The sequence below is a fragment of the Ictidomys tridecemlineatus genome, chromosome 3 (assembly GCF_052094955.1).
Source record: "Ictidomys tridecemlineatus isolate mIctTri1 chromosome 3, mIctTri1.hap1, whole genome shotgun sequence".
NCBI classification, from domain to species: domain Eukaryota; kingdom Metazoa; phylum Chordata; class Mammalia; order Rodentia; family Sciuridae; genus Ictidomys; species Ictidomys tridecemlineatus.
Genome location: NC_135479.1, coordinates 165590314 through 165606239, shown reverse-complemented (window position 1 = coordinate 165606239; position 15926 = coordinate 165590314). Strand labels below are relative to the sequence as shown.

The window sequence follows — 15926 nt, the reverse complement described above, 5'->3', positions numbered from 1 at the left end:
AAAGGCAGCCAGCAAGTTTACCACAAGAGGTAGGAGTTCTCATTCTCACAAGCTAGACTTTTCCTATAGATAGGTACTACATACTGAACTGCAGAAAGCACAGTTTCTCCAGACTGGATAATCCAAAATAAAAAGCAATGTTAAACACAAAATCTTAATTTAAGGTAAAAAACTTAGTAAGTTAGCTAAGAGTATATAAGCCACTTTCTTCAAATTAGTGCCCCAGTGATTAACGCTGATTATATTAAAAGATCAGTACTATTTTTTTTTTTTACTTTCCCACACATCTTTTTATTTTCTCCAAAACTGTTTCCAATTTCACCAGTGAAGGAAATCTACTGGGCTCAGTAACATGTATGTAAGATTAATATTACATTACTAGTTTAAAGAACATCTCTTGAACTTGGAAAGTCTCAGTACTATTTTTCAATATATTGTTAATTTCATCAGAATCATTAATGGTAGCTGTTTAGCAGGCAGATTATCAGAACATAAATCTGAGTTGCCTTAGTATGGTGAGGTTGGATGATGTAGAACTTTTCATTCTGAAAAGATTTATTGTCCATGGTTTTCAAAATAAGGTGTAAGGATCAGCAGCATTATTATCACCTGGGAACTTGTTAAGAATTGTCATGCTCTCAACATTCATGTCAGATCTACCAAATTCGAAACTGGTGATGAGACCTAGCATACTGAGTTGACTTTTTGTTTTCTGGTACTGGGACTGAACCCAGGGGTGTTTTACCACTGAGCTGCATCCACAATCCTTTTTAAATTTTGAGACAGGATATCACTAGGTTGCCCACGCTGGCCTTCAACTTTAGATCCTCCTTCCTTAGCCTTCTGAGTTGCTGGGATTACAGACAACAGTACCCATGCATTCTAAGTTTTTAAGCCCATGTAGAAATTCTGATGCTTATTACAGCTTGAACATTCAGCAATTCCATGTTTCTCAGTACAGGTTGAGTATTCCTTATTCTTTATGTTTGGAATCAAAAAATGTTTCATATTTTGACTTTTTCTGCCTTTTGGAATATTTATATATTATATATAATGAGATAACTTGAGAATAAGATACATGTCTAAACATGAAAATCATTTATGATTCATGTACGTTTTATACACATAGCCTGAAGGTACTTTTACACTATTTTTGGTACAATTTACACAATAATTTTAGCATTTTTAACTGTAACCATCACATGAAGTTCAGTGGTAGAATTTATCACTTGTGGTATTATGTTTGTGCGTAGTAAGTTTCAGATTTGGGAGCATTTTGTATTTCAGTGTTTGTATTAGGGATGTTCAAACTGAGTATAAGAATAATTTTCTCCAGGTGGTTAAAAAGCTGAATTTCAATAAGACAAAACTCAAGTTGGTTTTTTGTTTGTTTGTTCTTTTACAATTCCCATCTAACTGTGGTCCGCAAGCAGGCCTTGGGGATATAGAATGCAAATACATGAAGGAAGAAGGGTAGGAGGAAGAGATTTTAGGCTCAGAGTAGATAAATGGAGATTAAGTGTTTCTCTCTCTCCCTCCCTCTTCTCCCTCTTTTTAAGAAATAAACACTCACGAAATAAGAAAGTCCCTGGAAAGAGATATCCCTAAAAGCATCTGAACTCTGCTAATGCTTATCCTTTAATGCCTTTTAAATTACTTGATAATTTACAGGAAGTTTATTTAGTGTTAATGTCTGTGGTCTCTTTGTGGCCTATCAACCTCCAGCCAGGAAAAGGAATATTTGAAATGGATGTTTCTGGGACACCACAAAACCCTTGCAGAGGACATTGAGCCATGGGTTATGACGACTTTGGAAAACACCACAGTAAATGCTTGTTGTCTTAATTTTCTGACATAAGTGAAAACAGATGCTTGGGTTGAATGGCCAATTAAGAACAAGTGTTATATAATGCAATTCTGCTGACAAACTTAGGGGATTATAAAACTCCATACATGTTCTTCATAAATAGCTGAGAAAGGTACCTGAAATATTTGAAAAAAATCACCGAGATGTTGGTAAAAAAGGTGTGAAAATGGAATTTGTCAAGAATATGTAGAGAAGAAAATTAGGCTAAACTATAGTATGAAGTACTATTACACCTCTAAGTGAATCAATGATATATATATATATATATATATATCTAGTTAGTCATTCTAGTGATTCAGTTGTAATATCAATATTTGAGTTGTTCCCAAACAGGATAATAAAAATGTCACTTGCTTCAGGGTAAGACTATTTATAAAGGGTTTTGTAATGGGATTGTTATACACAGGAGCAAAATACTAAATCACTATTTTTAATATGTGGATCAAAAAGCAATAATATCACACCAAATTCAATTAGTTCTCACAGACTTTCACCTAATATATATATTTATAGATAACATGTTTATACATATTTATAAAAACATTTATATTTGTATCACAAGGATAACCAGCACAACTTAGCACAGGACACATATGCGTGCACACACACACACACACACACACCTGGAAACCTAATACACAGTCTTCTCTTGGCATCCATGGGGAATTGGTTCCAGAATCCTTCACCAATATCAAAATCCATGGATGCTCAAGTCCCTAATGTAAAATGGTGTCATATTTGTGTACAACCTATGCACATCCTCCCAAATACTTCAAATTGTTCCTAGATTATTTATAACACATAGTATAATGTAAATTCTATTGTAAGTAGTTGTTTTATTTTTTTAGTGAATAATGGCCCAAAAAGCCTTCACATGTTCAGTAGAGATGAAATTTTATTTTCAAAAACATTCAATCCACAATTGGTTGAATCCCCAGATGTAGAATATGTAGAATCCTGGATATGGAGGGCTGACGATATGTATTTTTATTCAATTATTAATATGGGTTATGGTTGAAAAAGTCTAAATGCCAAGAAAATACACAAAGTTCCTATGGAAGGTATAGTGGATGGTCTTCCAAGCACAGGGATCAGAACTTGAAGAGACACGAAAACAGGAAAGAGGAGGGCTGTTAATGAAGTGAGAGGAAAATTTGGAAGACATCTGTCGAGTACAGCAAAGAAAACCGTGAGCCCAAGAATGGAGATCAAAGAGCGAAGCTGGCATGTCGAAAAGAACTTAAATGCTTACAACTGTGATCCGATTGCCAACGAGAGGATCACATTTCCTGGGGATACTCTACACAGAAGCTCAGTTTCATGGAAATGTTGGTTACAAGTCAAATGAAGAGAAACATGGCATTTGAATGTAAGCCTTGGGAAAAGCTACCAAAAAAGTGCTTCAAAATATCCAACTACAACTACAACAGAACCAACACAAAACCAACTTTACACAATGACACTATAATATCTAGCTTTTGTCATGTGTATATTGTTGCCAACCTTCACAGGACATAATATTTGTCCTATACTTGAGGCTATTTAAGAATGAACATGCAGTTAGGGTTGGTGCCATCTGATTGGCTTGGGGCTTATCACATGAATATACGTGAGTTTTCAAGCTTGCTGATGCCAAGATCAATGAGCAAGAAATCATGATATTTTCAATCTAAGAGGACACTTAACATGACATAGAAATAATAACCCTGCCTTGAAAAAGATATAAAGTGTGCGTTGTCTTGTAAAGGATGATTCCTGGTGCATCCAAACAGATGGGGAGTCAGCTGTGAGGCGAGAACATGAGCCAAAGTGGCCAGCAGGAGTGGCTGCGGGTGGAAGCCAGGAGAATACTCTGAGGACTCTTATAGTGTTGAAAGAAAGGGGAAAGAGGACAAGAGGGAAGCAGGAGGAAGAGGCAGGGCAAAAGAAAGGGCTGAAGGTTTAGGAAAGAGAAGGATGGGGAACGAAAAGAGGGAGGCTGGAAAAGGGTCCCATCAGGTGACTTATCAGTCACCAATCCAATGCCTGGGACTCAACCCGACAGACTATAGCAGGCACCTAGCTAACAGCAAGTCATGCAGGGCTGCCTCCCCAGAACCACAACGTGTGCTCCCAAATCTTTGACAATAAAGGGCCAATCTCTTCTGAGCAGGACCTTCCCAATCCATGTAGGGAGAGATGGACAAGGAAACCGAGCGTGATGCTGATGGCAAGGGTTATGTCTAAAGCATCCACAATGGTTTGACTCTCCCCCTCAGAGCCCATTTGAGTGTGAGGCTGCCACACCACAGATCCCAACACATTAACCACTGACACCCAGCAAGAAGGTGTTCTCATCTCTCAGCATCTTTTCCAGACTGTGGAGCTTCCAGCAGATGTCCCTCTCATTGCCACAGAAGGCAAAGAGATTTTTAAAGTGCGCCTGGTCTCCACATCTCCTCTTACCTTGCTTAAGAAAGTTACTATGGCCATTAAAGTCCTCCTAATATCATTTATTTGTGGAAGCTAAAATAAGAACTGATATTTATTATACTCTTTTTTCAGAGGAAGAATTCTGATGTTCACAGATTCACATTTACTTCTGTGCTTTTACCCACTAACCTATATTGCTATTTTTCAATACTTATCTTCTCATTTTTTTAAATGAAACTACAGATTAGGATAAACCTGAATAAGAAAGCATATCCATCAACACTTTCCTTCTAATGTTACTGAAAATATGAGCAGTTAGAGCAAAATTCTGTAATAGGATCATCAGGGGTTGTTTGAAGAAGATGGACCAGAAGAGGAACGGAGGGGCAGACTTCAGATTATCTGATATACTGTCCTAAACCAATTGGTTAGGGGTAGTTTAACTCCATCTGGAAAGTGAAAGGAGAAGGAACTGTCCTGCCTCCTCTGACAGCATAACTGGAGCAGGACTAAATTCCAGAGTTCTCTGCCAGCAAGACTTTGGCAGCCACCCCAAACTCCTCCTTCAACGACAGAATCTAGGGCTCTCAGAAAGAAGGCCTATGAGGTCTTGCAAGCCTTCACATGCGTGTGCTCAGTGTACTTTCAGTGAGGCCCTTGGAACCAGAACATTTTCTTACGAACCAACAGAATGGAAAAAATCAAAGGATGGTATTCAAGGAAAAAGGAAATCTGAAACTCCACCTTGGCATCACATCGGAAGCAAAAGCACCCCAGTTCCAGGTCCTCAGAAGCGTCTGTGCACTGCTCAAAAGGGAAAGACCTTTCCGTGTTCTGAAGATGCAGTGGAATGCATTTCAAAGAGGTTTTAGGTCATAAGATTTGCTATGTGCTCAAAAATTGTCCTGAAAACAGAAGATGATGAGCCAGAATGTATATGGTAATGTATACAATGAAAGAAACCATTTCCCAAAGAAATCGTGTGACCAGGACTTTGCGAGAAGGGAAATTCATGGCACATTTGCTTTACTCCAGTGTTATACACTGATGGGCTCATGAGGTCTTGGTTTGTCTTACTTATTACATGAATTAATTTCTTTATGTATATCAAAGCTAGTGTATGACAACACGGTGGAATGGCTTAACTCCTGGAAATTCAATTGTTAAATGAGGACAAAGAATTAAGACACTGATGATTTCACATAAAATAAAATGACATTTGTGTGGTCAAATAGAACTGATTTCAAATTCCTCAAAGGCAGAAATTGTTCTACTCCTCTTTGTAATCTTTATATGATGATTTTTAAATATTACTTGGATGACAAAAATAAATGTAAGTTCAGTCCCAATAAAGGAAATCAGTCACAGCTTCTCAGATCTAGCTTCTGAAATTTTATAAAATTAGAGAATATCACTTATGTCCTAATACTAAAAACAAATGTTAATCTTAATCTTAAGCGTTTTTGTATTGTACTTTGAGAAGGAAGCCCGAAAAATTATTCCAAACAGTGTTTTAAAATCCTACAATCAGGCAAAAAATAACAATAACAACTTTTAGATAGAAAGTAAAACTCAAATAGCAAAATAATTTACTTGCAACTTTTAAATCTTACTCTATATTCTTCTAGGAGCATTTATCAAGTATTTATACATGCACATTTTCAAAAATTGTTGATCAGTTATTCTATAGCTCTGGCCATATTGGAATTACCAGAGAAATATTTTAAAAATCTCTTACCCTGGACTAATGGAATTGTGATGAGGCAGGGGTAGTAGAGCATTACTGATAATTTTGAAAACTCAGTTATCCTCATGTGCAGCCAGGATTAGAACTGTTGCGATGGATGTTACAAATACTGGTGAACTTATGTTAAAAGAAGAAAAGGTAAGGTAAGGTTTGAAGTGGGCAAAACTTTTCTCTACAAGTAATTTCTAATCTGATCAGAAGATGCTTGACGTGGGTGAGTTTGGTATGGGTTTCTATTGGACGGCATTAGATGCATAATCCTTGACTAGAGAATGGTAACAGACTATCTATGGAAGTACCAAATCTTCTACCTCTTTTTTTTTTTTCAGAATTCTGGTGAGAGGAACATTAGCTGACTTTATAGCTTGTGTTCTAAGATGGCTTCAAACCTCAGACTAACTCTGAGGATCCCAAATTTCCAGCAAAATCCCAGGGAATATAAATCAGGGTTCTGTTGGGTCAGAAAAATCTATTACATACCATAACTATCTCACCATGGAAGGTTTTCAGTGGGAAACACTGGTAAATATTATGAGCAGTGAACTAAATCCTGATTCAGTCTTGCTACCTACAGAACTTTCCCAGAGACCCCCAAGCCAATCTTCCCTACCATGTGCCTCCTAAAACCTTTAAAATCTTTCCAACACAAGAAGAGACTATGGGCTAAAAATAAAAGACCCACAGAGTGCTCAAGTATTATTAAACATTCTACAAGATTCTGAGTGTCATGCTGAGAATATTTCTTTGCACTAAATTTTGTTGTGTTTCCTGAGAGCATATGGAAGAACTGCTGTTTTATTAACACGAAATAGCATCTGAGAGAAAATTTTCTGAGTTGCCGCCATCACATCTAGTAACAAAACTATACCTTCTTTCCCCAACCACAAATTTATCCTCATTGTAATTTCTCCATTTACTTTAAAAGCCACTCTATTAATGTTTCTGAAGCACATTTTCACTAGGGCTGCATGACCAAATTCATACATATTAACTGCTTAATATTTTTTCAGATTTTTAAAAATCATTTTTGATTATATTTTTTCCTTTGAGAGATGGTGGCATCAATGAAAGCAATTCCTCTATTTTGAGGGAATTTGCTTTGTGTGGCCCCCTATATGGATTAACCATACTTGATGAACTACAGAGAAACTCAGCTGACTGTTAACAATAGATAGAAACAAAAGTCAGTTTGACTACTTCATCTTAAACACTTAGCAAAGACAGTTAAAACCCAAACACAGCTATTCCTGGGCATTTTAAATAATAATAATAGTTAAATGTAACTTCCAAGAATAAGTAAACTGGAGGCTACAAAAGAGATTCTTAGGCAGGAATGCCTGATAACTATCAAAAGGAACTGCCAGAGTAGTTTTTAGTTTAAAGCCTACAGCTATTTCTAACCTACACAGGTAGGCTTAGTGTTTGCTAGTATGATTATTCAGGCCTAAGTAGCAGAATTAAAGGTTTCTGTATCAACAAAGGAATCTAGGTGCCAATTGGCCTGTTGCATACAGAGAAGATTCATATTGGATGCTCAATATTTACTTTGTATTCTTAACATACTTTCCTCAATTTTCGGGAATTTCCTAGAATCAACTCCAACTATGGAGGGACACAAATAAGAAGTTTGCCTACTGAGCATCTGCCAGTAATGGCTGAATTCTGTGGGAAGTTGATGGACTCAGTAATTATGCTCAAACCAGTGTGTCCTCTGGAGTCAGATTTCCTATGTCCATGATTCTGCTAGTGACTTCAAGCTACCATTGAACATTTTGTGGCAGGTAGACTCTAAGATAATCTGAGAATAGAATTACCTCTCACCTTCTCACCAACAAGATATGGCAAAAGAGAGGGGCCTTCACTTCTGCAATTAGGCTACATAAGTCTACCTGTAGACTCTTCTGGACAAGTAGCCATAGTAGAAAGGCCCGTCTGACAAAGAACTGAGATGACCTCTGGCCAATGAAGGCCAGTGATGATATGAGGCCCTCAGACCAACAACCCTTCAGGAACTGAATTCTTTGACCACATTAGCTTGACAGGAAATCCTTCCCCAGCCAGGCCTTCAGATGAGACCCAGCCCTAGAACCTTCCCTGAAGCCTCATGAAAGACCCAGCTAAGCCAGGATGACTCCTACCCCACAGCATGTTTGAAACAATGAATGCATTATTTTAAGCTGCTTTATGGAAATTTGTTATGCAAAAATATAATTAGCATATTCTTTAAGATACTAATAATATACTTTTCATAAGTGTGAGGATAAAAAGAGATCATTTACGTAAGCACAGCCTTAAACACCTAACCTGGTATATGGTAAATTCGGTTATATATAATGAAATGGATGTATTTAATGCATTGTTCTTCCATTCATTTTTAGAACTTTTTTTTTTAGCTGATACTATTTATATTTACTGTGTGTGGGTGGGTGGGGGATACTGGGGATTAAACCCAGATCCTCACACATACTAGACAATTCCTCTACCACTGAGCTACATCTATAGCCTTTTTATTTTATATTATTTTATCTTGAGACAGGGTCTCAGTAAGTTGCCCAGGATGCCTTGAACTTGTAGTCATCCTGCCTCAACCTCCCAAGGAGCTGAGATTACAGGCATGTACTACCACATCTAGATTTTTTTTTTTTTACACTTTTGGTCATTATTTTTTTTAATAGATTTGTTTTTATTTTATTATTTTAGCAATTGATCACATTAGATTTTTAACTTTTATTTTTATGCTTGTTTTTACATAACTTTTATTAAATTCACCTCTTTTATGCCTACCTTTCTTTATAAAAGTCAATCAGGGAATACTTAAGAGGGAATTCTTTCTGAGGATGGTGACCCAGATAGAATGGATGGCAGTATCTCAAGAATGGTTGTCCCTTCACTCAAGGTCTCACTTTCATCTTAGAAAAACCCTCCATCAACTCGCATGAACCTACCTAAACATTTTAATCTTCTTTGCGACAATATAGTACTGATGAATTCTATTCTTAAGTGGTCAGCTCTGTCTTGAATCAAGAGAAAGGGAGAAGCTAAAATTCCTTAAGATTTTGTATCTCATTGTCCAACTGAACAGTGTATGAAACTAAATGAATGATGTATCTAGGGGAATTTTATTTTTAAATCTTGAGTTTTTTTACATTCCTAATTTAAAGTTCTTTTATAACACAGCTGAATCTCATTTAGTTTTGCCTAGTAGATGTTCAATAATCAGTTCTCAAATAAACAAACATCGCCAAGAAATCTGCCAAGAAACTTTAGTGCTTTAAAAAATACTAAAATAATTCTGTGGTTTCCCAACTTTTTTTTCTTTTAGCAGCAGGGCTATTTCTTCTAATGTACTCTTTAATACAGTCCTAGCAATACACAAATATTCAAATTAAATCAGAACTCCCTCCATTAGACTTTGCAGTCCCCATATCAACCTCCCAACTTCTCTGCCCTGAGATGGAAGAGATCTGATGGTCCCTATCCCCTCACAAGTATCAACCACCCTTTGGAGACATGGACTGTGCTGTTAGAGTGACACATTTTTGTTTTTTCAAAGTTAAGATTGAGAGGGCCAGTACTGAGATGAGTGGCTGGAAAGTTTACAGAACAAGAAAAACCTGCCTCCCCAAAGACAACGTTCTAAGTCCTCTTTGTAATAAATCATAAGGACTCAGAACAGAGAGAGACAAGAAAGGCATAGTCGATTGCATCCTGTGGATCTCTTGGTCTTTGTTTCCACTCTCAATACTTTAGTAATTGCTGAGTTTGAGCCCAGCAGTCACCTCTGTTGGGAAGGCCCCTCACTTCTCAGCCATCCTTCTTCTTGCCCCCAAATGCATTTGTCCTTCACACTTCTACTTGAGGGCCTTTTATAATATTCGACACCTCCAGTCTGGATTTGGTCCTTTTGGCTAGTCTCAAAATTCACTATGCTTCACCCAAATTGGAGAAGGATGTCACTTTACTGGAGTTATCCCTTTCTATCCCATCTTCTCCACTAACGCCAGTTGCCTGAAGACAGGTGTCAAGTTTTGTCTTCCCAGTCTCAGTGCTCTCCATAAACATGGGGTAGAATTTATAACTTAAATAAACTAGTGTATCTTTACACAGATTACAGAGATGATATTTCATCAAAATCAAGGGTAATGTCTTGGCCATGCTGTCTATGTGGCTAGGGCAAAGTTATTTAAACATGTGGAGGCATAATCTGATGCTTTACAAAATGCAAGCAATAGGATACCCACTTTGCAGGGGGATTTAGACAATTTAATTATGTAGCTCTATAATCTTAGCATGATCCCTGCCTTATGGATGCCTTGTCCAGTCACCTGCCATCTGCCAGGTGGACCTCTGGACTGCTCTGATACTAAATACCCTTAACTGTCCACACCTCACCTGATAGAGACCAAGGACTTTGGGTGACTTTCCTCCAACTTCATCCCCTTTCAGCAGGAAGCAGTTTGGAGATGTCATCACCCATTTTTCCATAGAAGTGGAACTTGGAAATTGACAGTGAGGAAATATAACAGTGGTCCACTTTATACTTTAAATATAGCCCTTGCTGCTCTGCCACTGCAACCTATTTTTAAAATGGACACATTTCTTTCTCTTCTTCTCTCCCTCCTCCTCCTCAATCTCTCCTACTCCCTAATCTCAGGGAAAACAGGATTACCTCTCTTCCCCCTATTAGGCAGATTTATCTGTCCTCGAGTACAAACCCACCATAGAAATGAAGTAATCCAGAATTTGGGGATTGTACCAGAAGAGCTCAGAAATGACTATCTCCCAAATTGACTAGTGAACATGTGGAATGTAGCCTTTAAATCACCTCTTTAAAAGCCCCCTGTTCCTGATGATGGGCAGAATCACAGCCTTTGGGACTCGAGGTCCCCTATGTTTCTCCTTTGCTAGCCAAGCAGAAATATTTATTATTTATTAATAAATAATAATTAAGGGGGACCATCAGATCTCTTCCATCTTAGGACAAGGAAATATTAATAATAAATAATAAATAATTATTATTTAATAATACCTATTATTTACTTTTCTTCAGAAAAATAATATTATATATATTTAATAAATTATATGTGTGTGTGTGTATATATATATAAATTACCACATGTAGTACACATTAAAAAATGTCATCTATGAGAATGAAAACAATAGCAGTAGTAGCTAATAGCCATGATGATGGTCACTGTTATATCATCTGTTCCTGTGTTTTTTAATACCTGACCTGAGAGACGACTACCTTTTCAGGTAAAACCTCAGACAAAGAGCGAGCTACCTATTCCCTCTGCCACATGACAAGAATCACAGCCAAGATCCCCAGGCCCCCTGACCATGTGACTATACTTGCTACTCAATGCTCCTCTGTGGTTTTCCTCACACATGCCTTAAAGGGAGGTATGCTAGACTTGCCTAATAACAGTATCCTTTGCCTTCAGGCTGAATACAATCCTTCATACACAGGAGTTTCAGCAGGTGTGTCAAGCCTCTGATGTCCAATTATAAGATTTTGTTGACTCCTTTTACTCCGTGTGATTTTGTTTTCATATGTGTGATGGGGAGAGGAAACTTCTATGGTGCAAGAATAAAGGTTATGAAGGTTGCTGGAGCACAGGGGCTTCCTAAGGTACAAAACAACGTGATTCGTCTCAGGGGCCTATGTGTTAGGGTCCAGTTGTCCTCCTGAAAATTCAAGTGGTTCTCACCTGGAGAAGCCATGCAGCCTTTCCCATCTCCACGGAAATCCTGATCCTAAGGCAAAGGTGCAGCTTCCCCTGGAGAGTGTCTGCCCACATGCAAGGAGCACAGTCAGACTGGAAGGGGGCAGATGATTTGCCCAGTGGTCACACAAAACAGTAGGTCACTATCTCACTCCATCTGTCCACCAATGACACACCACCAAGCCATCTCAGAGATTTATCTTACAGTTTCAACAAAAGATCATATGTTATTCAGTGTGCACTCAATATTAAGCCACCTTTATACTAGGAATAAGAATTTATTGGAGGCCAGTTATGTATAAGACCCTTTACTAAAATCTCTGCATCTCTTAACTCATTTAATCCTAAAATACTATGAGATAGATACCATTTTGCCCATTTTACAGATGAGAAAACTGAGGCTGAGCAAAGTAACTTGCCAAAGAATATAGTCATTAGCATATAGGCACATGACATGTAACAGATGGTTTCTTACAAATAATCAAACAATACATATATACGTAAATATATATATATATACACACACACACATATATGTGTGTGTGTGTGTGTGTGTGTGTGTGTGTGTATAAAATGTTTGTATCAAATGTAACTTTGTCTTAGGAAAATGAGAAAATTAAGATGAACTTTAAACATTGTATGAGAATCAATTTTATTCACAAGAAGAGCATTCTCACACACGCTATAGGGTGTGATGCCTAAGATTTGGGTGAGAGACCCTGCTTACCAAGTGGGAAATAGGGTAGAATGTGGATTTTTAATCAGAAACCCAGTATCCACTCCTGGCTCTGCCATTAACATGGGAAAAATCACTCAACTTCTCTATTCTTTGGATGCCTTCATTTAGAAAATAAACGTCAAGCTAAGCCAGTGATTTCCAAATATTGGCCTGTAATGAAGTTTTTATCAGTCTGTGGCAAAATGAGTAAAATGAGGATAATAGACTTGTTTGTGTAGTTAAATTCACTTGTTTTATAAATCTGTTAAAATGGTCTGTTTTATGAAAAATGGGAATCTTAAATAACACATGGTCCTTAACTAACTCTAAATTAGATAGGTAGAAAAAAAAAAACCTTTTTTTCCTTCTTTTTTAAAATCCTATTATAGCCCAGCATTTCTCCAAATATGTTCTGGAACAGACAAACCCCTGGCAAGATATTATTACCATCATTTAAGTTAAATGAATTTGAGAAACAATGGGTTAAAAATTATAAAATGCTAACATCTATTGTGAATACCCAACCTATATGGACAAAGTATCAAAGGTTCCCCAAGTAACTGACAAAAAGCAGCTGCCTGCCCACTGTCACACCCCCCCCCCCCACACACACACACACGCCATCATAGGACAGAACACCTATTCCTGGAACAGAGTTTGGGAAAGGTGACTTCAGCTAAAAGTCCCTCAGCAGCTTCCATGATTTGAAATAGCACTACAAACAATGAGACGTGCCATTTATTTTATAACAGATTTTTTTTAATTTACAAAAGAACCTGGATGAAAACACTTCAGATTAAAACTTAATTAAATATACAAATATTTCATGATTATTTTTTACAACTATGGTTTTTTTCCTTTACCATTGAAAATAAAGGCAAACTGTATTCAGAGGTCTGTTTTTAGTGAATGCAAAATAATTAAAGCACTTGGGATTTGCAGAAGTTTGCAATAAACCAAATTTTGGCTATCATCTCTACTTGGTGAATAGAAAATAAAACCATCTATAGGTATTGAGATGAAGAAAAACCCCAGACTCCTCTCAAATGATATGTTATTGTTAAATGTTTCATCACTATGAAGGGTCAATTCTAAATGCTGGTAGCTCAGACTCATTTTCATCACAGTTTGCTATGTCCAAGGAACAAAATTCTTGGTATAAGAAAAAGATCTGATAGTGTTTGCTTTTCTTTTTTCTTTGCATAATTATTAGATCAGAGTTGAGAAGTTTTACTTTGCCTTTTTATTGCTTTTCACATCATCATGTGAAATACCAACCAGCCAAGTGCTTCAGCCTTCACATTCTGGATTCAAGTTTCACTTTACCCAGTGAAAGAGCAGCTTTTGCTCGAGAGAAGATGATTCTGGAGTGAGCCCTCCAGGAAAGGACCCAGGCAAGATCTTCTGAATATTCTGACACTAACAACTTTTCTTGACTCGATTATGCACGCCAGGTTTTTGACAAGCCTGTGGCTCTGGGTTACCTCCAATATTTTCCATCATAACTGTACGGTAAATTCCAGCCTGTTTTTCATAATCCTGCTGACTACAGCAGTCTGCAGCCATAAAAGCCTTCACAGACCTAACGTTGGCTTCCAAAAGTGCCTCTGCAAAGGAACGAAAGTACACACAACATTTCTGTTCAAAGACAGGAGAGGAAGGAGCCTCTTGTTTTAGTGCCGATGGGCTTAAAGCGTTTTTTGAGGTCTAAATTTAGAAAACTTAATTTTCTTCTAATGGCATTTGTAAACAAAATACCAACACTAAAATAAGAGCAGTTTAGGCAGGAGAAAGGGGGAGTGTCCTGTCCAACACATCAAACACTCTTCCAAACTCCACTGGAGAGAAGGGTCTACCACTTAGCGCGTGACCATACTTTGGTCATACCTGCCTAGACTCCCTCATCCTCCTGGTTAACAGGTATGCTTGAGGCTTGTGCCAAAGATTCCAGATTTCAGAATTAGCTTCTTTTAAATCTTAAGCTTGTGCTGGTTTAGTCTCTGAGTGATAAAAACAGCAAATAACTGACAAATTATAATAGCCCTTTACATAATATGATTCAATATACAAATACTGTAACTTGAAACTATACCATTCCAGTTCCCTTGAATATACCCAACCAAGAAGTTGGTTTTCATTTTTGCCATAAAGAGCTGCAATTGAAAAGTAAATAATGGGGAGAGTGGAGTAATAGCTTAAGCAAACCCTTCACACATTTGAACTTTGACTTTTCTGCAGCATAAATCTATCCCCCCATATGATAGAGCAGATCATATTTAATATTAACAGTTTAAAAACAAGGATCTCTTAAAAATATTTTTAAAACATAAAACATCAGAGCTACTTGCCTTTTGGCAATTTCTGTGCATTTCCCAGGGCAAGTGCAATACTTCCACAGAGAAGTAGACACCCCAAGCTGGAGAGCATGTTGCATTTGCCACCTCGCCCGGGGAGTGATGCTGGTGGGTGCCTCGCAACCCTGGAGCTGCATTTAAGTGGATGGTCTCCCAGTGACAGAGGCGGGCGGCTGCACTTAGCTGTGCCGTGGGCTTACTCACAGGGGGTGGAGACAAGATGACATCACACCCTTTCCCACACACACCAAAAAAAAAAAAAAAAAAGGCACAACAGCAAAAACATATCATCATATTTCCCTCTGTGAAATTCTGTCTCTTCTCTTCCCTCTGTAACAAAGATTGAAATTATGGCCAATCTACATTTGTAAAAGAAAAAGAATTTGGGAAATTTTTAAAACATTCCATAGACAATTTTAAAGGATCTGGAAGAGACACACTTAAGACCATCAGAACATTAAAAATGTAAAATGAAACCTTGATAGTTAGAGAGAAAACTGTTTTCAGTTATCCAGTAAACCAAATCAATTCTTTGAAATGAGAGTAAATTCATAAAATATACTTTAAACTATCCTGTATTTTCAGTATTAGGAGAAATATTTAAGAGTAAGACCTAGGCTATAAATTAGCCATACAGGGTACATAATATAAATGTGGAATAATCATGTATATATATATATATATATATATACATATATATACATACATATACACACAAAAATATATACATACAGATATTCTACAAGTAGATTATAGAGATAGCACTATTAACAATCAAGTCTCACTCTGAGCTGGGCTCTGCAATAGGACTGATTTGGTGAAGGCACTATGGTGTTTTCCCCATTTATTAGTGAGAAAAACAGAGGCTCAGAGAGGTTAAGTGTCCTGATCAAGCAAGTGTACCAATGATTAATAATTTAGACAGACTTTGGAACAGAAGATTTTTACCCTACTTACTAGCAAGGTGCCTCCGAACAAACTTCCTTGATATATTATTGATACCAATTACATTTCAGTGCTTGCTCTTTTGCAGGCATGGGTCTGGTCAGTTTATACATATATTTATTCCTCAAAATGACCAATGAAGACAGCGCTGTCATTC

General features: G+C 37.3%; 1 protein-coding gene across 45 annotated transcripts in view; it reads right to left on the bottom strand.

Annotated features, from left to right (window-relative positions):
- Abi3bp (ABI family member 3 binding protein) overlaps positions 1-15024 on the bottom strand; it is a 233367-nt gene extending 218343 nt beyond the window's left edge. For 24 of the 45 annotated variants that reach the window (XR_013436924.1, XM_078044323.1, XM_078044324.1 and 21 more), the window contains exon 1: positions 14819-15024. Coding sequence is in view for 44 of the 45 variants with exons in the window: in XM_078044323.1 (XP_077900449.1) it covers positions 14819-14897 (79 nt within the window). In the remaining variant the exon portion in view is untranslated. The remainder of the gene's footprint in view (positions 1-14818) is intronic. The other 21 variants (XM_078044353.1, XM_078044356.1, XM_078044358.1 and 18 more) reach the window with 4 other exon arrangements.
- Between the last annotated feature and the right edge of the window lie 902 nt (positions 15025-15926).